Genomic DNA, 24,857 nt, shown 5'->3' with positions numbered 1-24,857 from the left:
GACAGGGTCTCAGCTACCACTACTGTCTAGACTTCTGCACAGCTACTTCCCATGTGAGCAGAATTACTCTAATTAGTCTCTGAAAAGCTTTAAGATTATGATCAACATTTTTAATTCTGGATGCTTAAGGTTCCAAAATTCACATATGGGCACCTAGATAAAAGTGGCCCAATTTTCTGAACTGCTGAGCACCCACAAACACTATCTATGGGTATGTCTATACTGACGGTGGCAAAGTCACCGCTGTCAGATCGATCTTTCTGGATCGATTGAGTGATCGATTGAGCGCTCCATCGATCATGAAGTCGACCCAGTAAATCCACCCCCTCAAGTGGCGTAGTGCTGCATCAACAGGAATGCGGTTCCCGTCAGCACAGTGCAGTGAAGACGGCGCGCAGAAGGGAAGCACAGAAGTCGATGGGAGTTACACAAACTACTCTGCATAGCTTGTGTAATTCTCATCGACTGCTGCCGAATTTCCAGGTAAGTGTAGACCAGGCCTCTGGCAATCGGGGTTGTAGAGATACAGCACCATTGAAAATCAGGCCATTTTATTTAGGTGCCATAGGAGTCTTAAGTTAGGCTATTATTTAGGCACAAAATATATGTGGCCTGATTATCAAAAGTGCTGAGCAGGCAGCAGCTCCCACTGACTTCAATGGGAGTTGCTGGGTGCTCAGCACTTTTTAAAATCAAGCCACTTATTTGGGAAACAAGTTTTTTTAAATCTTGGCCCAAGGGTTGAAAAATATTGGTTTATGAACCCATCCCAGAAGTCCTCACTCAGGTAAAGCTCCCAGTGATTTCATCAACATTTTGGCTGCACTAGTTTTGCAGGATTGGACACTGGACCCAGATTCATTCCTAGTATAAATCCATGGCTATGCACACAGTTGTAGCAAGGATGAATTTGGAGCTATATTTATATATCAAGACTACAATATTTTGTTCCCATACTATGAAAATTATGGAGTGCTCAAGTGATCCTTATTACTTGCCTAGATGAATGTCAAATTTCATTTTCCTCATTGGTCTGAGGCATTAGTTAGCACCACACTAACTGGCTGGTGAATCTTGCCCACATGCCCAGGGTTTAGCTGAACGCCCTATTTGGGGTCAGGAAGGAATTTTCCCCACAGGGAAGATTGGCAGCATCGGGCTCACTTGCTGGTGGATTCTCTGAACCTTGAAGACTTTAAACCATGATTAGAGGACTCCAGTAACTCAGTCATAGGTTAGGGATCTATTATGGGAGTGGGTGCATGAGGTCCTGTGGCCTGCATTGTGCAGGAGGTCAGACTAGTTGATCATATTGGTTCCTTCTCACCTTACAGTCTATGAGGTCATGAGAGCTCATGCTCAGTCTCCCCACCTGGTGATGTGGCAGGGAATTTGTAGCACCTCATGAAAGGGTGAAAGTCAAGTACAGTATATGGAGCTATATTGTCACATACGGTACTCTACATCTAGGGTAGACCCAACAATAAAAAAGCATCAGCAAAGGGCCAAAATGTTCAAGCATGGGTGGCTAACACTAATCACCTAAATCCATAGTTAGGAAACTGAATGAAAGTGGTTTGATTTTCATAAAGGCTGATCATCCACAGTTACCAGTGAAGTCAACAGGAGCTTTAGAATTCATCACCTCTGAAATCAGGCCATTTCTATTTCATTGCCTAAATATGGATTTAGGTGTCTAATGTTAGGCACCCAAGATTGAGTATTTGGTCTGGGTCCTTCGTACCTGATTTTCAGAGAAGCTGAGCACCTGTAATTCTCACTGATCTCCACTGGAGTTGTAGATACCCAGCATTTCTGAAAATCAGGCCCTTCGTGCATATGCCTTTGTTAATTCAATATCAAAAAGAGAGAGATTATGAATGGATTCAGTGGAATGAGGTTACAGTGCATGTATTCCAAAGATGAATGCAATCAGCTGAATGGCATATGAAATTGGTTTCCCTGTTAGAGCCAAAAAAGGATTGCTCATTTCTGTGCAAAAATAATTTAAAACATTTTTAAAAATTGCGTTGCCAGAAACCTTGGTGCTGTACAATCATCATAAACCCAACAAAAAAACCTCAGTAAGTTATAATCATCACAAATACTTCCCAAACCACCAAAGCAAACACCTCTTGTTTCCTTCCAAAAGTATTCAACACCCTCCTCTGGAAACGCCTGGGAAAAATAAGCTTCAGTCAGCCCTCAAGGCCACCAAATCCAAGCTCATTCAGACTGCTGAGCATGCCCTGCCACCAGCCCACTCTCATCTAAACCAAGGGGTGATTCACTTGCTTGCCTCAGCACAGCACAGCCATCCTGGTATCCCAGAAGGAGAGACGTGATTTTTAAAGCAGCCAGGACCAAACCATAGGGCTAGATCATGGAGTTACCACTAGCCTTGAGTAATACACAGCACATAGCTGTTCTGCCCCAGGAGCAGAGCAAGGAAAGTACTGCTGTTCAGAAAGTCAGAATTTTGACCTGGTTCCCCCACTTACACTAGAAGGGAATTCAGCTCAGGCAGCCCTTTAGCTGGCACAGCTGACTTCGCCCTCTGTGCTGGCTGGCATGTTGAGGGAGAGTCATAGCTCTGCCCATTCACCATCCTCTGCTTCCTACACATGCAGTGAGGGAACATGCAGCCCTGGAGAGGCTGCTTTCCCAACGGAGCTCTAGTCTTTGAGGGGAAGAAGGGGCCGGCATACAACCCATCTTCCGTTGGGAACATATCTCATGATTTGGTCTATAGGGCTTTATAGATGAACAATTACACTTAAAATACACCTGGAAATAAAATAGCAGACATTTCCAATCACAGCCACATTATAACTGATTATAGGGCTAAAAAGGTCTGAGAGTTATCTATACAGGGATAACTCTCTACCACTAAGTTCAGGTTTTTTTCTAGTCATGCTTTGGATCTTCTTATCTCAGCTTGCTCCCACTGTACCTAAATAGTAGCAATTGTAGTTATGCCAATCTCCTTGTAAATTCATCAATGTAGACTTAATTTCAGGGGAGATATCTGCTTCATTTATTCTAATGTGATAAAGAGTTTCATCAACAGTTTAAGGAAACTGGGACTCTGGATCACTAGCTATATATTTGTAGTAATGCTATTCAGTCAATCTGATCTCTGTTCCCAAACTATACTGAAACACCTTTTCAAATACTATGGCCAAATTCTGTCCTCACTTACACTCACAATGTTGACTTCAGGGGGGTTGCATGGATGGCAGGGCAGAATGTGATTCAGTGATTCCTGTCAGTAACAGAAGACGGGTTGCTTCTGGAAGTGCCATCACATCATCATGTAGGTCATTTATGATGAGGCAACAATGGTCACCATATTCATATAGGGAAAAGAAGGTTAAGGGCCTGGTATAAAGTCACAGCTCCTATACAGCTCATTACTTGTTTAATTTCCATTTTACTTTTAAATTAACCTTTATATTGCACAGAAAGCAAGGCAATATTGCACATTGAACATCATTTCTGTACAAAAGCAGGATATTGAAACAGTTCCATACACATTAATTATCGTGTACTCTTCATAAATAATTACAGGTTTCATTCAAAAATCCAAGGAAATACCATGAGGCTCAGATGCATATTCTAAAAATTAAAAACAAAACATGTAAATATATAGTAAAAATGTTCTTCTTTCAAAACAGTTAGTATAAGTTTTAAATTAATTAGTTGTTTTATAAAATGCCACTGCAATACCCATATCAGCAAAAGGTATAGCAAAGTATATTTTAAGAGCAAGATTTTCCAAACTGCTCAACTTTGGTCTAACTCTGCTCTCATTAAAGTCAATGAAAGTTTTACCATAGATTTCAGGTTCAACACTGAGTACTTTTGAAATTCCCAAAATGTCCTTTAAAAAGTTCAAGCAAAAAAGTGCAATAAAAGGCACTAGTGTTTTGAGTGATACTACTTTCTACTAATGTTGATTTGAAGGCTCAGATCCTGTTCCTATGGAAATTGATGTTGTTGCTACCACTGCTTGCAATGAGAGCAGGATCAGATTCATATTATCTTATACCAGGATAGTTCAAAGAACTTTACAGAAGATGTATAATAAATGAATTATTAAAGCTTCAAGAATGACAACATCCCTAATAACACTGGGTGGGGATTTTCACGGAGAAGGTGTACAATGACAAATGACCTGATGCAGCAACTCACATGCATAAAATCATGCATATGCTTACTGATTTTGCTGGGGCCAAAAACAACTGTTATTGGGAATGACAAGTTTCATTACAGATTAAATCAGAAAATGATTTCAGCTGACATGTCTGAGGGGTTACCAGAACAGAGAAAAGTCTTGGACCAACGTTCTACAGTAAATTGCTTTATTTTAAATCGGTGGGCAACTAGTATCGATGCATCTGACCTGATATGATATGGTTACTTTGCCTAGTTCCATTTAGAAAATTGCAAGGAGATAGAAATGAAAAGAGTGTAACCATGATTGAATTAGGATACATTGCATCTAAAAATTTGATTCTCTGTCATGACACTGAATAATTATACAAAATTAAGTTAGGAATTCAGACACAGTTGAAGCAGTCTAACACTATCTGACAATACATATCTAAACCTCATTTACAGATGGAAGTAGAAGAAATGGTTAAATGTTCGTTTATCAGGCAGAAGTCAACCCAAACTCAGTTTGGTTTACTATTCACCATCCCACAATGCCCTCTCCTGCTACAGTAACATCACTATCTTTGACAGGTTAATAGAAGATTGCCCTCTTTTCATTTGTTGTCATTGTTTCATTTCACTAGAATGTTTGGTAAGGTTCCATAGAGTGAGTATTCTACATTCTGTGTGAACAAATCGTATTAGGCTTGTTTTTTATCAGATTACATAAATTAGCGATGAAGGAAAGGACTCAATTACAATCCACCTTCTAGGTCCATATTTCAGTTCAGTCTCTTAAGTACTACCAAACTGCCTAACACATTCCTTTCATTTAATAAATAGAACCAAATGAGGAATATAACACAGAAATAATACTTCCTCAATAGAGTAATGCCATAAAATGGCAAAAAAGAAAAAAAAAATCCTCCAGGAAACCATACAGATCAAATATAGGACCCTCTGGTATTACTCAGTAGATTTAAAGTATAAACTAGTAAAACTTTAATTATCCAAAACTTTCATTCTGTGTTGTCAGAGAGAGTTGGATGTGGAGGGCACTTAAACACCTATCTTAATGTCTTCTGACAGACTCACACAGCTAATGAAAAAATGTGTTGCACCAAGGGGGAAACTTTGAGTCAATAGGGAATACTAATTTCCATATTTAAAGAATAATCTTTAACAGTTTTGCTGCAATTACTAATTCCTCCTGCAATATCAAAAATTTGTGTGTCAGTTCTCCAACTGACCAAGAGTAAAAATCAACCATGAGTGGAAGCAGTGTCAATCTTTGATCCGAACTGTTTCCACAAATATGCTAATTCCTTCAGAAGGCAGACTAGCATTTTGAAGTCACTTGAATAAATATGCCAAATTTTGGGAGCAACCATGCTTGAGTGAGATATCCAGCTAATCTGTCACATGTTATTGTTAGAGATGGGAGGTACTACTAAAACCCGAATATTCTGGTACCTCTAAATCTGAACGTATCCATTAGAGAAAGAGAATGTGCAGAAATGTAGATGAACTTGACATCAAAGACAAGCAGAAATAATTGCAGAGATTCAGAAAGGGAGCGACATGGTCACAGTTACATCTGAAGATGATATATTTTGGATACATTTGAAAGGAATGAAGTGGGAAGTGAAGAAGCCAAAGGGAGGAGGCTGTCAAGGTCAGAGATGACCGAATGAAAGGAGCCTAAATCTATTTAGATTATCAAAACAAGAGTACAAGGTGGTTTTGATCACAGTCTGTAAGTACCTATATGAGACTACTCTTTAAGTTAGCAGGACAAAACCAAATGATTGGAAGTTAAAGTTCAAACTAGAAATAGGAAACTGGAAGTTTTTAATGGAGAAGGTAATTACCTACTGGAACAGATTGCCAAGGCATGTAGGAAGTTCTCCATCAGTTAGAGTCTTTCAATCAAGACTGAATGCCTTTCTAAAAGACATATTTTAATTCAATCACAAGTTGGGCTACATCCAGGAATTATTGGGTGAAATTCTATGGCCTTTTTATGCCAAAGGTTAGATTAGATGATCTTCATGCTCCCTTCTGGTCTTAAAATCTATGATTTCTAGAAAACTGTAGGGGTAGAGAAGAAATTATGGCTGTTACAGCTTATTGAATGGCATGGGTAGTACAAGAAAAATAAGGCATCCGATGAAACTGAAAGGCAACACACTTAAAATAGCTAAAGGAAATACTTCTTGCACACTGTATTATCAGGAGGGTGGTGAAATAGTGGAATCCTTGCAAGAAGATATTTCCACCATTTTGGGTTAGCTGCTGGATACGAATTCAGTCCCAGCCTGCTTGCTGTGGTTTGGAAAACAATCCAAACGTCACATTCTAACTTTGGCGGGATCCAGATGTGCACACCACTGAATCAGCTCATTTATGAGATAGCTGGAGTTTTATTCTTCTTTTATTTCAAAATATAGTTCCAGGAATGATCATTTTCTATTATATGGTCAGCACATCATAAAGAGTGAAAATATTCTGGGACACATAGCTGAGGTTCAGTGAACCAGACTCACTCTGCATTTAAACTTTTTCAGGCTTAAACCACAATTAGAGGCCACCTTTGCTTTTGCCCAATGCTCTTCCATAAGTAAGGTTGCTGGTCACTGTAATTCTTACCCAGAGTAAATGGAAATAAAAGTTTGGTTAAGTACAAAAGGTTCTATTTACCACCAAATGTGGTGAAGAGAGGAAGTGAAAAGGGTGGGTACAGGATACTGAAACACCACATTCTAACCATAGACACCAGAATTGTTTAAAGGTATGCAAAAATCCCAAGGTCTTGCTTCCAAGGCGTTGTGCTAGACAACCAATGCCAGAAGGTCAGTAGAATGTGAAAATGATACTGTGCGCCAAACAGAAACTGTTTAAGATTTACCTAAACATGATACATTTAAATTAAACATCTACACAGGACAGTTTTGATTTTTGGTAGACTACTCCATGCTAAATGTATTTTATTTACACGTAGCATCCCCCAAAAGATCTAGCACAAAAGAAGGCCAGATCACTTTTGTTACCTATTTGTTATTGCAACTGCATGTGCAAATGGCTCTCTGTATGCATGGTTGTGGAAACTGCATACACCAAGTGTGCAAACAATGCAAGCGGACCACAGACCTTGACTTTATGAAAAATCAAGGCCAGGTTGTTCATGCAAAATTTTATAAAATGAGGTGATCGTGTCACAAGAGTATGTGAGAATTAATTAGGCCCAATTTTAGAAACTTGGGTTCTTAAAATTAGGCACCAAAATCCATTTTAGCACCAAAGAAAGCATTCTGGTTTTCAGAAATGCTGAGCACTTGAAGATCTGAATTCAATGACAAAAAATTGTCATGACTGGAAAACTGCATTCTTTGTGCATACATAACTATAACCAAATTGCACCTTTTGTTCTAAGCCCTGTCATCATCTTCAGCTGTGAAACACCATAAAATATTGCACTCCCCAGCTTCAAAACCAAGATCCAATGAGCTAGATTGCAAAATGCCCAGCTTCTGTTAGTAATACTGTGTATAATATATATGTATAGAGATGTTCTGGTATGTAGAATACATAATTATAGTTTACACATACTCACATCTATGTACTTAGTATTAATTGTATAATTACAAATAGTTCCTGATCCTGACACAAAACTTCTATTGAAGTCTATTGGCAAAATTCTTCTCTAGTGTAATTTAATGTAAACCAATTGGATCACAGAAAGGATGAATCGGCCCAATGAGTGTTTTGTATGTGTGAAGTTTGTAGGACTGGGTATTTAAAATCCACTGCCCTGCTGATCCAAAGCATTTCTAGTCCATATTAAAATGGAATCGTTTTGCAGATGAAGGAATAAATCTTCCTTAAGAGCTCTGGGATATATGGAAATGGTTGTTGTTTTTTTCTACTACATGGTGGTGCTGGTGCATTATAGTGGCTGTAAGACTAGATTTTTTTTCCTTCCTAGCTCTTTTCCTCTTTCAGCTACTTTGATTTGTATGTAGTCTGCTGAGGGCTTCTGAAATAGGAGAAACAGTGTCTGCTCTGATGCTGCTGTGTATTGCTCCATATTGTACTATATACTGGCTTTCTTAAAGAAAAGTTGCTTCTTCATTTAAACTGTTTCATTTTTTGGGTGTAATCTTCAGATTCTCCAGAACAAAACAATGGCCAGGCAGCAACATCTCTAGATCCCTTGCCTTGCCCACTAGCTGCCTTTGGCTTTGTGGGCTCTGGCTTTTCCTAAGTGAAATGCCAGGGACACAAATGATATGCCGAGTCCTCAGCCTGCTCACTAAATTCCTCCAGCTTTCTTCAGGAGAAGCCATTTTTTGGATGGATCTCTCTCTCTCACGTGATTAGTACAATAAGAACCTGTGTACATGGAAGATGTCAGAGCCTCATCATGTCAACGTTAGCATGACCTGACTTCAATGTGCTCTGTGAATGCTTCTCTCTGTATGTGAGCATATTGTGTTTGTGCACTTTGTGATCCCATTTATTCACATTTCTAAGGGGAAATCTGTTCTTGTTAATTTATATCCAGAATAGTTCACTGGGGGATGACTGATTAAAAGGAGCTCATTAGGTTTACATGATTCGAATCTTGCACACTGCACAAAAACTGGCCAGAGGGGATAAAGTTTTTCTTCCCTTCACTTAAAGTGGACAGTGACATTCCAGCAGATGTTCTAAGAAGAGACATGGCCAGGATGAAACCATGTTACTCAGGGTATGCATACTTAAGATGAGAAGTGCTGCATGACAAATACAAAGTGCCATGATAAATGATTTAGGATTTAAAGAACTATACTATGATGCAACTAACACCCTTGCATCATGACACATATCTCAGAATGAGAAGTTTCTTCTTGGTCCTGATGAGTAATGTGGCAAGAACTGCATAGTAAATCTGATGAAATAAGTTATCATCTTGGATAGGAATGCACTGATTGGATTTCTCCAAAGTTCAGGTGCGTGGTTCAGATTCAGAATTTAATAATGACATAAAATGTACAGGTAGTGAAACCAGAGTTAAAGAGGGAGACATTGCATTGTAGAAATCAATGTGTTGTACTACAGGACATTATGGGAGTCTACTTGTTAATGAACTGCCTTATAGAATCATAGAAATGTAGGACTGGAAGGGACCCCGCTAAGCCATTCACTCCAGCCCCCTGCACTGAGGCAGAACCAAGCATCATCTAGACCAGTGTTTCTTAACCCAACAGTTGAGCTGGTATTGGGGGTGGCAAGAAAGGCTGTCCACAGGGGCCCATTCTCAAAAGCTCTGTGACAGGTTAAGAACCACTGATCTAGACCATCCCCAACAGTTGCCTGTCCAACCCATTCTCAAAAACTCTGTGACAGAGACTCCACAACCTTCCAAGGCAACTTGCCCCAGGGCCACCTACTCTTACATTAAGGAAGTTCCTCCCAACTTCTAACCCAAATGTCTCTCACCTCAATTTAAGCCCATTACTTCCTGTCCAGTCCTTCAGCTGCTCTAGTTCATGGCATGAAAAGAGAGCAAGGGATTGAAGTGCACTCTAAATAAGACATTGTGCACAAAACAAACAGGACAAAACAGAATTGTTGGATGCAGAGATGATTGCCCATCAGAGGGATGATTTAGGAAAGTTGTATATCAATCAACTAATAAATTTCAATATACAGTGCAGACAATGTACTGCCCATTATATTTTACAGCAGTATTTTAGCCACAGATACACACATCCTCACGGTGCAAGCGAGTGAAAATGGGCACTTTGATCCCCATCTGGTGTAATGCAAGAGAACTGCAGTTTTGTTTGAGTGCCTCAGTACTGTCATCTAGTGTCAAGTAAATGAATCGAAGGAAAATTTACCAACACTGACCATTAATATAAATCATCATTTGCTGATCATCATAGCAAAGAGTTTCGTGTTGTTTCCAGAGTGCAGTTTGCATTAATAAAAGGAAAATGAACCCATTGAATATGGCAAAACTGCAGAAGCTGCCTCACTTATGGGGAGTCCATCTTGTGTTCAATATGTGTTTATATTAAGAGTATATAATCTTATATATCATTATGGTTACACATCATCCGACTCATCCATTTCATCATCACTCATAACAACTTTTCATTTAACAACAAACACTTTGTCCAACCATGAGAATAGCCATGGGTGCTAGAATGGCTCCTCAACATGCCAACCTCTTTATGGCCCACCTCAAGGAAGAATTTCTGGAAAATGCACCACAAAACCAATAATAAATCTGAGATACATTGACAGTATTTTCATCCTCTGGACAGATGACTTAAACTCCCTCACAGATTCCTACCACAACTTCAACAACAAGCACTCATCTATCAAACTCTCTTTAGACCACTCCCACACCAGAATCAACGTCTCGGACACCACGATCAGCTTCAACAAATGGAACCCTGTAAACAACTATATACAAGAAACCCATGGATCAGTACACTTACCTTCACAAGATCCAATAACCACCACCAGTTAGAATCATTCACAATTCCTAATATTTCACAAAATGAAATGAAGTTTTCATAGATCAAAAACAAGAGTCTCATGATAACTTCACAAAACTAGGGAGGGGGACTGTTAAATGTTCTACCATTTCTGTCCAAAACTGTCAATATTCATATTTATTTATTATTATTGTTGGGGCAGTGTGCTCATGCCCCAATGAAGATCATGGCTCCATTGTGCTAGACATTGTCACATGCCCCTATGAGGATCAGAGGTCCCTTGTGTAAAGCATTATACAAAATACACACGACACCATGCCCACCATTTAATTCACCAACTCTTGTTCACAAATGAAAACAGTTTCAAACTCCCCAATTCACACATAACTGTGTATTTATTAGTGATTGGGCATACAGTAGTTTTGAAGAAAATAGATTTTTAAACAAAAAAATTATTAACCATCTTTGATACTAGTGACCAGTTTCATATTAGCCAATCTGTCATTGAAAGACTTACACATGAGACAAGTATTCAACATGAACCATGCTGCTGAGAATAGCCAATCAGGCCAATAAGAGTGGTGTTTCCAGGGACCCTATAGAGCTTACATACCATGCTAGGTACAAAGTTTTCTACCATATCAGCCTGGTAGGAGCTTGCATATGTAGCTTTATGTACAATCACTATTTACAGATTCCACAGGGAAGCAACAGCTGCAGGGGCCAGCCACACAACCAAAGGAACATGGACAGTGTAGCAGCTCCACAATACCTTTGGTTAGTCCACAGGACTAGAGTTAGATCAATACTGAGTGCTTTTGAAAATACCACCCTAAGTAAGTAGTTATGCATAGAAAATTCTATCAGCTGTTGTTTTTTTTAAATGTCCAATTCACATTATTCATGAAAAATTCTGCTCTTGGCTGAAAAAAAGTAAATCCAGAGTAATGCCATTCAAAATAATAAGGTCATTTTCTAGATCTATTTTTGTATATCTGAGGACAGATTTTGACTCATGATGTATATCTTTCAATTAAAATCCTTTTAAAAATTGTTTTCTTATCTAACTATATCCTACTATATGTACATTTCAGAAATACAAATAAGTGAAAAGAAAATGCAGAAACTACCTGAGATCAGTGCGTCTTGGAAAAAGCTTTTTCTTTCCATTAAAATAGACTTCAAATTCATCAGTCTTTAGCCTGTGCGCGTAGTCAATGTACGCGGACACCTCCTGACCACGAGAATTTCGGTCACGAATGAAGATTATGGACTGGAAAAAGCAGAGAACACCACAAATAAGAAATACAAAAAAGTATATTAGTAAAATCATTTTTATTGGCACCACTGACATCTATAATTTGTTCCCCTTTTATTTTGGCCTGATTGTCGAAGGAGCTCTAGGCTGGATTTTAAAGTACGCAGCACCCACAGTTGGGGCCAGATTTTCAAAAGAACTTTGCTTCCATTTAGGCAACTAAATACAGATCAGATTTTTAAAAGTACTCAGCATTCAGCATCTCCAAATCAGACACTTATTACCAGATTTTCAAAAGCGCTCAAATGAGCTGAGCTCTTTTGAAAATCAGGCCAGGTATTTTGATGCTTAAATGAGAAAATAGCCGTTTTTGAAACTCTGGCCCATATTGTATAATGCCCATTATACATGGCTCCAGAATTCAGTAAAATTAGTTAAAGAGAATACAGCATGCCAATCCCTAAAACATAGTGATAATTTATATTGAAATAGAAATGGACTCATCCAGATCCAAACTTCTCTACAGCTTGATGTGTTCAGATCTAGGATTCTGATCTCACCCAGTATACAGATAAGAGACAAAAGAAACGTTTGGATCCAAAATAGCATCTGAAATTTTAAGTAGTGTACGTGTGTTGGATCTGTGGTTTGATTTGGGACACTTATGTACATTAAAAGGCAAGATATATTCAACTCAACATTCATAGCCAAGGTAAATTCACACAGGAAGATTACTTATTAGCAATCCTGCTTGTCATAGTCCTTTCTTCTTCTATTCCACCTTTAGATTCAATGTTATGGCTCCAATTATCAGGAAGTAGGGAGCAAAAACTGTCAGCCATGCTAGATAAGCTTCAGTCCACTCCTCCCCATCCCCCGGCCTGTTAGAAGCTACCAGAACAAAAAATGTTATTGCTAAAGAAAATAAAGTAAAATCTGTGTAACAGTCCAGGTGGTAGGCCTTAGTGAAAGTGAGAGGGATAGACATACGAGAGGATAGTAATAAGAAAAACAAAGTTACAAGTCATATATTGCCTGCTGTACATCCTCCTCTCCTCCTACTCAGTAACCATTATGCTTAGTAGTTATACCAACCAGTAATCTACAGAGAAGGGCTTATCTAGAGTGCAACTAGGAGCTCTGAGCACTAGAACTCTGATTCCACCAGTTGCAGAAGCACATTAAAGTCTTCTCCTTCAGAATCAAAGGTTTTTGATCCCTTCTCAGCATTGTTTTTCATTTTTCTTTCTATGATTCACTGTTTTAGTCCCAATAGAATGAATGGGAGAAACTGGGACAGTGAGGACCCAATAGGATTGCTTTGGAGGGCAGGGCTAGGCAGCGATCAGCTAGACCAAAAAAAGGAGACTGTAGGGAAATCTCTTTTGGGAGGAGTGGAAGGAACCACTGAGAGTCTGAAAATGAAAAGACTGCTTATGAAAGGACAGTTGGCAGAAACTGGAGGAGAAGGTCACCAGCAAAGAGGAGAAGTCCCATGGACTGAGGAAAAAGAATCTTTCTTGAATTCAAAATGTTCCTAACCACTTTAACTTGATCCTCCCTAAAGAGCTTTAGGTCCACCAATTCAGTTTTTGATCCTATCTATTCTAAGAGTGAAGTCAATGTGGCAATGGGCCAGTGGATAGACGTATAAATCTGGTGGCAATCCTGGGCCCTCAAAAAATCCACTCCTAATGGCTTAGAAGGGTTATTCATTGGGAAGCCAGTGTCAGGGCCCTCAGAAGACTATGGTGGACTAGCTTCCCTTGGTTCTCCTTCCATGCATGGGGGGGGGGGGGGCGGTTAGTAGGACGGGAGAACTGAGGCAACTCTTTCTCCACACTTCCATAATGCAAAAGAAAAAGAATTGGAAGGATAGGAGTGGACTGGGACTTCTATAGCTTGGAGAATTGATTGTTCTTGCCTCCTGGCTCCTCATAATGGAACCTTAATGGTGAGCATAAAGGTTATCAGATAACAGAGATGCACAAGTATCCATTAGACTATATGTTTGTTTTTTAACTCAACTAGGATCTGAGTGGGTTTTTTTCATACATCTGTGAAAAATGGCAACCATGCAATACTGAATTCTTATAACAAAGTTTCTTTATTTTAACATCACTAAATTGCTCTATCATAATGAGTTCCAGAGAGGTAATCGTGTTAGTCTGTTTTTAGCAAAACAGCGAGAATCCTGTGGCACCTTAAATACTAACAAATTTATTTGGGCATAAGCTTTTGTGGGCAGAAACCCACTTCGTCAGATGCATTTCTCTGGCAAACTATTGGATTATATTTACAACATTCCTTCTTTTCCAATTTCTACCACATTCACACTCGGTTTCCATAAAACTTTGTACATTTTGCATTTTTTGTACCATAAACATCTTTGATTGCAGAACCTTTCAGTAGCAGGATACCGTCAGCTACTTCAGCATACTGCAGATTTCTCCCCATCCCAAGCACCCTCTTCCTGGCGAAAGACATGATTGAGCTGAGTCTTATGATAAATTAGAAAAAAATGTTTCTTTTTAATTGGCAACAAGAGCAACTACCGTACACTGCAGCTGTGATTAGATAAAAGACTAGAAGCTTGTCATAAATATATGAACAATCGATTCATCATCTCTTTAAAAATTCAGAAATTATGTTTAAATAACTTGAATTATATGGGATGGTCCAATAATAAAAGAAAAAAGTTGGCAAAATGCATGTGCATGAGCTGTCTGCAGTATAAAACATAAAGGACATCTTTCACTCTCTTCTGATTATAAAATTAATTTCCTTAAATAGGTGTTCACATATAATCAACTATAAATCTATATAGATCTATAGTAAAGTCAATCACTACACCTATTAATATCCTCAAAACTTCTTTTTGAACTTCAAAAACCCAATAAAAATATTTAAAACAAAAATTTCCTGTGATAAAGGTACAAAGGATTCCCACTGAAAACTAAAAGCTTTTGATCCTATCTCATCTGTCAGCATTGTTTTTCATTTTTCTTCTTGTGATTCATTTCTAACCACCTATAAAGCTTTCATTCATAAAACTGTGAGTGTGCTTGCATTTTCTTAAGATGTTCTATCACTTTTTAATTTTGTCACACCTTCCTGCCTCAGAGAATGATTTTTATAACTTTGCATGTCATTTTTATTAACTGAAATGATCAACGGCATATAAAGCTTTTCATGTTAAAATACGTTTAAAAAAAAAAACAACATAGCAAATGTGAAATTTAAAACTTCCTTCCTACAGTTCTCTTTACTATTCACTACAGCTTCTTTTATTATAAATCTTAATGTATCTTACTGATAGTAAAAGAAATATAGATATTCATTTATCGGTAATCAGTTGTCTCTCGAACAGAGCTAGTTGGGAATTTTCCAACAAAACTTTTTGTCATCTGAAAATGACAACAAAACCATAACTGTTTGTGAGACAGCATCACTTCTGACAAATCTCCCAAATTGAAAAAGTTTTGAAAGAAAAAAAAAGATTACAAATTGTTGAAATTAAAACTTTCAGTTCTTCATCCAAAATGACTTTTTGTTTTGAAATTGTAGTTAATTTATACTAAAAAAAGTTTTTAAAAATTTGAAGGCATGCAATATTTAAGATCATTAAACATCTTGATGTAGAAAGATCTCAGATAAGAGAAAAAGCAATTTTAATAATTAATGAAATTTTAAAACTAAAGGAACTACAGTATAATGCTAGATTCAATAGTAGACTAGACAGAAAACATTATGTCAATATTAACCACAGGGCATCAAGCTCTATATGCCAGAGGCAATTTCAAAACCTTCAGAAAGACCCACTTTATGACTCTTTTGAGAGACCAAAACCTCTTTACAACCACCACAATGAAAGATTCAATATTTGTTATTGTCTTTAGACAGACACAGCTTTGCGACACACAAATCTGATGCAGAAAAACCTGACATCATAGACTCTGTCAAGGATGGTGTTTTTGAGACAAATAATATAATCATTTGCTAAAAAGGAAAAAAAAACCCTTCCTACTTCAAAATAGTATTTAAAAGGTACATTTAAGTAGGGTATTTTAGGCCTAAAATGTGACTTGCAATACATTGACATTATTATAATTTGTTGGAGATTAGCATATAAAGTTTATTTCACTACTTCACTGATGAGAAATTACAAGCACACAAAAACTACATATCTACTTGTATGCAGGACCAGGGAGTTCTTATCCTCTCTGTGGGCTAAACACCAGAACTATCCCAACAAAGAATCACCCTCATCATTGTGTAAGTAGATGTGACTCTGCTGAAGTTAATGGAGCTGTTTCTGATTGCTCCAGCCATAAATTTGGCTCTTTGGAATATACGAGCTTGTACGTTCCTGCAGAAAATTATCAGTGATATTAGTGCAATTAGAGAGCCACATAATTCATCTCTCATGTTGAAGATGAATGAAATCAGTAGTCAGATTATCTGAAAATCCAATGCTTTTACGTTGTTTGTGATGGGGACAAGTAAGTTTAAAATAGCCTAGAGTGCATTAAAGGGCTGTGACTCACCCAGAAGAGCAAGTAACACATATTTCCCCTTTTCTAAACACTAGACATGTCTCAAAAATGTGGCTGCAGTGTTGGGAACGATGCCAGAATTTGTGCTGGTTCCAATATTGACGTTGGAAGAAGTGCCACTAGTGGGAAAATGGGGTCAACACTGTAAGTGGTGTTAGTATGTGAGCCAGTGTCTGTTGGACATGCCAGGGCAGCTTCTCGCTCACAAGAACAGATTTTGCTGTGGAAAGGGGAATTCACTTTAAATCTCCCTTATCGAGGTTCAAGGAGCTTGTAGAAAAAGCTTTGACTCTCAGAAGGGGCATCATAGAAGGTCTAAAGTTCTGGAGAAGAAGGATGCAGCCTCTGCAGAACTTGTGAGATACTGTGCAAGAGTTAGGGATGGGCAAATGTACTGTGCCTAGTTCTGAATCTACTTGAAAATCATAGGTTGGAAATTCAGAAGAGGACTCAAAACTGTCTGCTGCTCCAATCTGTAACACGACTATTTTCCCCTTTTAGCTTGGTGAACCGAACACCCCATGTTGGATCAGATCACCTTAGGCATTATATTTTTACATTTTTCTGTTCAAGATATTTGGTGAGATAGCAATTATTCCAGTACTCAGTTTGTGTATGTATGATCCATTGGTGCTTCATACAGACAAATATAGAACATATATGTGGAGTTGTACCTTAGCCATGAAAAGTATTGTAGGCATTTTCTCCAGGAGCATATTTGCAATCTATGAAAATGTGAGTGGAACAGAATTATGAATGCTCAAACTAGTTTGGAAAAATAATTGCCTACCCAAAACTTCTATTTAGTTTTAGAACTAAATTCACATAGAATTTTTTTAACTTTCTGAAATATTACTTATTTTTTGTCCAGTACTGTTGCTGTCTTTGTCTGGCTCTTAATTTAGAGGTTCATGAAGGGTGCTGTCTCAATGCCTGATTCTCCTCTCTCTTACAGCCTGATTCAAGGCCTATGAAAATTAACAGAAAAACTTACACTGAGTCCCATAGGCTTTGGATCATGCCACTACACAGGTGTAAATTAAAAGCACTGCCACTGAAGTCAGTGGAGTCACACTGGTATAAATTGGGGCAAGTTACAGAAGAATCAGGTACAGAGGATTTCCAATTCAGCCACAAGCACAGCACCAGAAATTTAACAAGACAGCCTGTTTCCACAAGATTCATAGCCAAGTTGTTCACATTCAGTGTGTTTGGATAAGCATGCAAACTTTTGGGAACATATCTGAACCAAACCAAAACTACAAACCTTGTCAGACTCACACACGATTACACAACCTGACCTACAAATCTATATATTGTCAAATACTGTAAATGGTGGGAGGACATTATGTCAGTCACAGTCCACACCCAGTGACTCACATATAGTTCCACCTCAGCCTCCAGGATACATTTCTAAACTGAACAGGGCTTTAAGAGATATTTCATCCAATTAACTGCAACTAAAGAAAAGAAAGTGTGTGGACTTTGTGTCACTTTCAGAATCCTTAAAAGAAAATATTGAATTGAAAAGCTCTACATGTCAGAAGAACACATAACTCTCCTTTTTGCCACCATTTTAGTAAACACAATAGGCCCAATTCTCTTATCTACTAACCACTATATACTGCTCTAGCAGGCGTATAAATTATATTTTCATCCACCATAAGGTCCCTTTTTCAGTTACAGTGGTGTAAAGTGGCCTTAGTGTAAATGAGAATCAGGCGCAATAACAGATTTTGTCACTATAGTTATTAACTGGCATCTTTGTTGACAGACTCAGGTAAGACACCAAGTACTTGCAGGTGGCTCCTTTTGGTCAAATTGAAGGTACTTTGGATGTTATTAGGAACCTTGCACTGCCTGCATTTCTAAGGATAAACACAGACTTGCAGTTCTAGCACTGTCAAACTAGTGCCTTACAAAAACATTAATATTCACACACAAAGTAAATGAAGAGGACAAACCATAACAGTTAATATTCTTAACACAATCACTGCTGGAGGAAGGATAGTGCTAGTGCAATGGGCCTGGGACTCTATAAGGACAAATGCAATAAATAGAGATACCCTCAGGAGGACTCCATTAACCTAAACTTGCAGAACTGCTAGGAAAAATTATTAGCCTAGCCTCAAAATCTACTCACCAGCCTTTTACCATAGGGATGAAAAAGAAAATTAATGACATTTCAATCTCCAATAAAAAAAAAACCCAAGTAATTACTCTTTCTATGCTAGTGGATGAGTAGAATTTTGCAAAGCTGAACTAGACTCTTGTGGGAATATTTTTATACTCCATATGTTGTCACTGTTTTTCTGAAGACACAGTAGCAAATGACATCCCCCCAGCTGGGAACTTTATGTAGGTTCTGATTCAGCAAAGCACTTAAACATGGGCTTAACTCCAAGAACTCGCTTAAGTCTATCAATACTCAGCAAAGCATGTAAGCATGTGCTTAAGTCCCAGTTGAACTGGACTTTAGCATGTGCTTAAGAACTTTGCTGAATTGGGACCTAAAAGTTGGCAAATAAGCTAGTGTGATGTATGGGTCACATTACTCAGAAATCCCTCTTATGGGTATATGTTCAAGTTAAATGTGATATAGAAGATAGAACACAGGAAAATTTAGGGGCCAGCCCTGCTGTCTGGTGAAACATACTTCTATCAAAAGTACTTTAAAGAATGACTAATGGAAGGTAAATGGCAGGAAAGCAAAGACAGACAATGTTTAGGTTAATTATTAATTATACACCGAGGAAGCTCTTTTCGTGTGGACGGTATCACAGGTGGGGCCCCAAGGGCCAAGCAGAATTTGGCTGAAAAGGACAGGCTTAAAATGAATTATAAGTTAAAATATATGTTTAATGACTAGCAATTTATTTTTGCACAGTGCTTGGCCTTATTTGCCACCTGAAGATCATGTTACATCTAATAGAAATACCAGTGAGCAGTGAAAGAAAGGAGCTCACCTCCATATCTTTAAAACAGATGCCATTTGCATTTCTGCTCTTCAACAGGAATAAATTCCTGACGCTGATCCCTCACAGGAGTGAAAGCTGTGTAAAATGTAGCTTTACATTTTTTTAATTTTATCTTTAGTGGGGGGAATTGCGATGCTTAATTTTTTATAAACTAATTGAAACATTCTAATAAACTAAGGTGTAAAATGAATCTCTAACATGCTGTGCACAAATTTTCACCATGTTCACTCTTTCATCTGGAAATACTGTTCTGTTTCTTATTTTAGCTTTGAGATTTTTCTAAAACTTGTAATAGTAATACATCTGGTATTACCTCAGTCTCCTTTTCCTATGCTCCAAAATGCCAATTGGTTGTTCAGAAAGCATATATCTTTTACTTACCTATGATTCTACAAAAGAATTAAAAATAAGGTGCATGGGAATAGGCACGGGATCACATCAGACTTTAATCCTGAGTTCTTCTTACACATCCAAAATAAGCAGGATGTGGTCTAAGGGCAAGTGCAATTCAAAAAACTGAGATCTTAACATAGCAAAAAAAATAAAATGTATGTTTGTCTTGGTTTTTCCTCACTTAAAATACCTTCAAGCCCTGACCATTTTAATTAGCTCAACATCACTTATAAACTTTCACATTTTAGGATCTAAATGTTGGATTCCATTCCCCTAAACAGCATTGATTGATGCTAGTTTGGAACACCAAAAGAAATACTCTTTGATACTTTATTTAGTTAGCAGAAATAGCCAAACAAAAACCCAGCAGTAATATAAAGCAGATATGTACTCTAACTTGGGTTAAATGGTAAAATTCTTTTGTGGTTCTTAGTACACATAGGAACCTATTTCATTTTGGTGTTGTAGGAATAACATTGTGTTGAGACCACACAGATGCTAAAATCATTATTCAAGTCGCAATACTACAACTCTTCGCTGTGCATAACTTTCACTGAGGTACATGGGTATTCTCGGGGTTGAAGGACTGCAGGATCAGGCTCTTATTAAAAGACCACCTACATCCTGTCCACTGTGTGCTAGGTTTAGGTACAATACCTTAGGGAGTCTTTTCAATCTGTATAAATAGTTACACGAGATACCAAGAACAGGGCTGCTCTTGCAGTTCAGGCACTGGGATTCAAAAGATCTAGATTCAGCTCCTAGCTCTGACAGATTTCCTGTGTGTTATTTAGAGTCACATTTTTAAGGAGCCAAGTATTCAAGTGCTCAGCACTAAAATCTGGGCCCAGATTTTCAAAAGTGCTCAGCACCCAGAAGCTCCCATTATGACACTTATGGCCAGATTTTCAAAAATGCTCAGAACCCCAAAGTGCTGAGCACTTGTGAAAATCTAACCATATATTTTGGAATTTAAATGGGATCTGAGCTCTTTAAAAATGTGGCTTCAACTACACATGCTGAGCAGTGTTATTTACTCCTTCACATAAGACAAAAACCAGGAGCCACCCAATGAAATGAATAGGCAGTAGGTTTAAAAACACCAAAAGGAAGTACTTCTTCACATAACGCACAGTGAACCAGTGGAACTTGTTGCTAGGGGATGTTGTGAAGGACAAAACTATAATGGGTTCAAAAAAGAATTAGATAAGTTCATGGAGGATAAGTTCATCAATGGCTATTTGCGAAGATGGTCAGGGATGCAACCCGGTGCTCTGGATGTCCCTAGTCTCTGACTGCCAGAAGCTGGGAGTGTATGACAGGGGATGGATCACTCAATGATTGCCTGTTATGTTCATTCCCTCTGAAGCATCTAGCATTGGCCACTGTCAGAAGATAGGATATGGGACTAGATGGATCATTGGTGTGACCCAGTATGGCTGTTTTTATGTTCTTTTGAAAATCCAACCTTTAAACTCATTTCCTCAGCTGTAAAATGGGGATAATAATCCTTCTTGTCTGTTTAGATTGTACACTCTTCAGGGCAGATACTCTTTTACTATGTTTTTGTACCGTGCCTAGCTCAGTTGAGGTCTCTAGGCACTGCCATGATGCTACCAATAGCACCACCTTAGAAAGCAGTCATATGACAAAAAGTACCAATGGCGAATGTAACCGTCCTTGCACTCCAAAGTGGGCGTGGTCTGTGGGGTATCCCAAACTAACTAGCATAAAAGAAGCCTCATGTGATAAGCTACTGTTATTGTTAATACTAGCAACCAACAGCTGTCAATCTATATCAGCTGATTTATGTCTTGCTCAACAGTTATTTGCATGTGTTTGATCTGTGTGATTCTAGGCACATAAATAAAATGAAATAAAAGAAAAGATAAAAGGAAAAAAGCTAATCATACTTTTTGAACTTGAGAAGTAGGGTTTGTGGGAGAGAATGGTTGGCTGAGAAGCAGAAGTTCTAAGCTTTTAACTTTTTAGAAATAAAAACGGTTACCCTACAGAAGAAGCAACATTTGCGGTGTGTTTGGAGCATATGCATCCCAGTCTCCTATTTATTCTTAGTGTTCAGCAGCTACTCTCTGACAGGAAGAAGCTCTATGGACTATGGATTTGCTTCTCTGTGTAAACACAGTGTTGACTTGGTTTGGAAGCAATGTTCAGACTGAGAACAGGCTGCTGAGATGAAAGTACAGTTCATTCTATCAGTGTTAAAAAAAAGGAGCTTATAAAAAAGAGGAATCTTTCTCAGACAGTTAATCCATAACAGGAAATTTTGTACTCAAATGCATTCAAAATCCAAATTTCACTAAGACAAACATGACATCATCTCAAGCAGAGAGGTTGCCTTCTCCACATTGTAACCATGCATGAAACAGCAGCAAGACCAAGGACAGGGTAGGGCCATTACTCAGTGATGGGGCAAAGACAATAACAGAAAATGTGGAAATGGCAGAAGTGCTATATGCCTTTTTTGTTTCAGTTTTCACCAAAAAGTTTAGTAGCAATCGGATATCTAATTTAGTGAATGCCAGTGAAAATGAGGTAGGATCTGAGGCTAAAGTAGGGAAAGAACAAGTTAAAAATTACTAAGACAAGTTAGATGTCTTTAAGTCAGCAAGGCTTAGAATACTCAAGGATCTGACTGAGGAGATATTTGAGCCATTAACGATTATCTTTGAAAACTCATGGAAGATGGGAGAGATTCCAGAGGACTGGAAGAGGGCAAACATAGTGCCAATTGATTAAAATGGGAATAAGGACAACCCAGGGAATTACAGACCAGTCATTTTAACTTCAGTACCTGGAAAGATAATAGAGCAAATAATCAAGCAACCAATTTGTAAACACCTAGAACATGATAAGGTAATAAGTAACAGTCAACATGGATTAGTCACAAACAAATAGCTAATAGCTATCTTTGACAGGGTAACAAGACTTGTGGATGGGGGGAAGCTGTAGATGTGGTATATCTTGACTTTAGTAAGGCTTTTGATACTGTCCCGCATGACCTTCTCTTAAACAAACTAGGAAAATACAAGCTATATGGAGCTACTATAAGGTGGTTGCACAACAGTTGGAAAACTGTTCCCAGAGAGTAGTTATCAGTGGTTCACAGTCAAGATGAAAGGGCATATTGAGTGGGATCCGGCAGGAATCAGTCCTGGGACAAGTTCTGTTCAATATCTTCATAAATTATTTACATAATTGCATAGAGAGTACACTTATAAAGTTTGCAGATGACACCAAGCTGGGAGGAGTTGCAAGTGCTTTGGAGGATAGGATTATCATTCAAAATGATCCGGACAAACTGGAGAAATAGCCTGAAGAAAACAGGATAAAATTTAATCAGGACAAATGAAAAGTGTTCCAGATAGGAAGGAACAATCAACTGCGCACACACAAAGTGGGCAATGACTACCTTGGAAGGAGTACTGCAGAAAGGGATCTGCGGGTCATAGCGGATCACAAGCTAAATATGACTTAACAATGTAACAGTGGTGCAAAAAAAGCAAACATCATTCTGGGATGTATTAGCGGGAATGTTGGAAGCAAGACAGGAGTAGTAATTCTTCCACTCTATTCTGCACCGATAAGGCCTCAGCTGGAGTGTTGTGTCCAGTTCTGGTTGACACATTTCAGGACAAGATAAGGACAAATTGGAGAAAGTCCAGAGAAGAGTGAAAAACATTATTAAAGGTCTAGAAAACATGAGCTATGAGGGAAGATTAAAAAAATTTGGTTCGTTTAGTTTGGAGATGAGAAGACTGCAGGGGGCCATGACAACAGTTGTCAAGTACATAAAAGGTTGCTCTATGGAGGAGGGTGAAAATTTGTTCTTGTTAACCTCTGAGGCTAGGACAAGAAGCAATGGGCTTAAATTGCAGCAAGGGAGGTTTAGGTTGGACATTAGGAAAAACTTCCTAATTGTCAGGGTAATTAAGCCCTGGAATAAATTGCCTAGGGAGGTTATGGAATCTCTGGCATTGGAGATTTTTAAGAACAGATTAGACAAACACCTGTCAGGAATGGTCTAGTTATTATCTAATCCTCCTTGACTGCAGGGGACTGGACTAGATAACCTCTTGAGGTCCCTTCCTGTCCCACACTTCTATGATTCTATGGTTATGGTAAAAGTAGGTTTCTATCCACACACAATACAGGTAAACCCAGCCTATTCCGGCCAGGGTAGGGATGGTATGAAATCACAGTGGCTGTACCCAGTCCAGAGGGGATGAGGAGGGACAATGTGGATTTGGGGCCATGGCCCCTCAAGCACCCCTTCACAGCAGCCAGCAGAGCTCTAGTAGAGGCAGGGGAGTATATGCTGAACTCTCCCAAGAAGTAGTACAGTGGGTGCACTCCCCCAAAGCATAGGGGAATCCTAGGAGGCACTACACCTCCCGGTGCTTCTTCTGGGGCAATGTGTCAGGCTCTGTTATACCAATAATTTGGGTTGTGTCTATCAGGCATATTGGAGCCCTTAATGTTGCAACTGTGTTTAGAAACTGGTCTGGGCCTCTTCTACGGTGCAGGGAAAATGGAGGAGTTTATAGCATAGTGTCTCCTAGCATAGTTCACCAAGGACACTGAAACCATGAAAATGGTTGGCTACAACCAGAGTCTAAAATAATTGTCAGTGAAACCAGCTTGGTTCTGCTCCCAATGGGTACAGGGCTGAAAAGAGAGAAAAAGCCAAGTATCCACCTATACAATTGTAGTATTCTAGGCTCTGATATGATTCAGGGCTAACAAAGGTTATACCCCATCATATGGCAGGAATCAGTATTCACTGACTCCATTGCTTACTTTTATAACTGCCCACCAGATTTATCAGACTCCCAGTTGCCATGATTTTCTTTCACATCCCTTTCATTATTTCTAGTTCTACTTCGAGTGATTGCTCATATCCATTCCCATATAGGTGAGTGCGCGCCTCGTGCACTGGTTCCCGGAACTTTTTTGCCTTTAGCAAGCCCCGTAGGGCTGGCTTTGGTGCCCCCTGGAGTGC

The 24,857-nt window shown here is 38.6% G+C and overlaps 1 protein-coding gene across 1 annotated transcript in view; it reads right to left on the bottom strand.

The window, feature by feature from the left end:
* CFAP299 (cilia and flagella associated protein 299) overlaps positions 1-24,857 on the bottom strand; it is a 370,593-nt gene that overhangs the window by 24,761 nt on the left and 320,975 nt on the right. Inside the window, 1 exon segment of the mRNA XM_067557092.1 lies at positions 11,780-11,922. Coding sequence (XP_067413193.1) covers positions 11,780-11,922 — 143 coding nt within the window.

The sequence above is a fragment of the Emydura macquarii genome, unplaced genomic scaffold, assembly GCF_026122565.2.
Source record: "Emydura macquarii macquarii isolate MOO-44397 ecotype Brisbane River unplaced genomic scaffold, CSIRO-AGI_Emac_v2 contig_1790, whole genome shotgun sequence".
NCBI classification, from domain to species: domain Eukaryota; kingdom Metazoa; phylum Chordata; order Testudines; family Chelidae; genus Emydura; species Emydura macquarii.
Note: the sequence above shows the minus strand (reverse complement) of the source record. Positions and strands in the feature narration are given on the sequence as shown.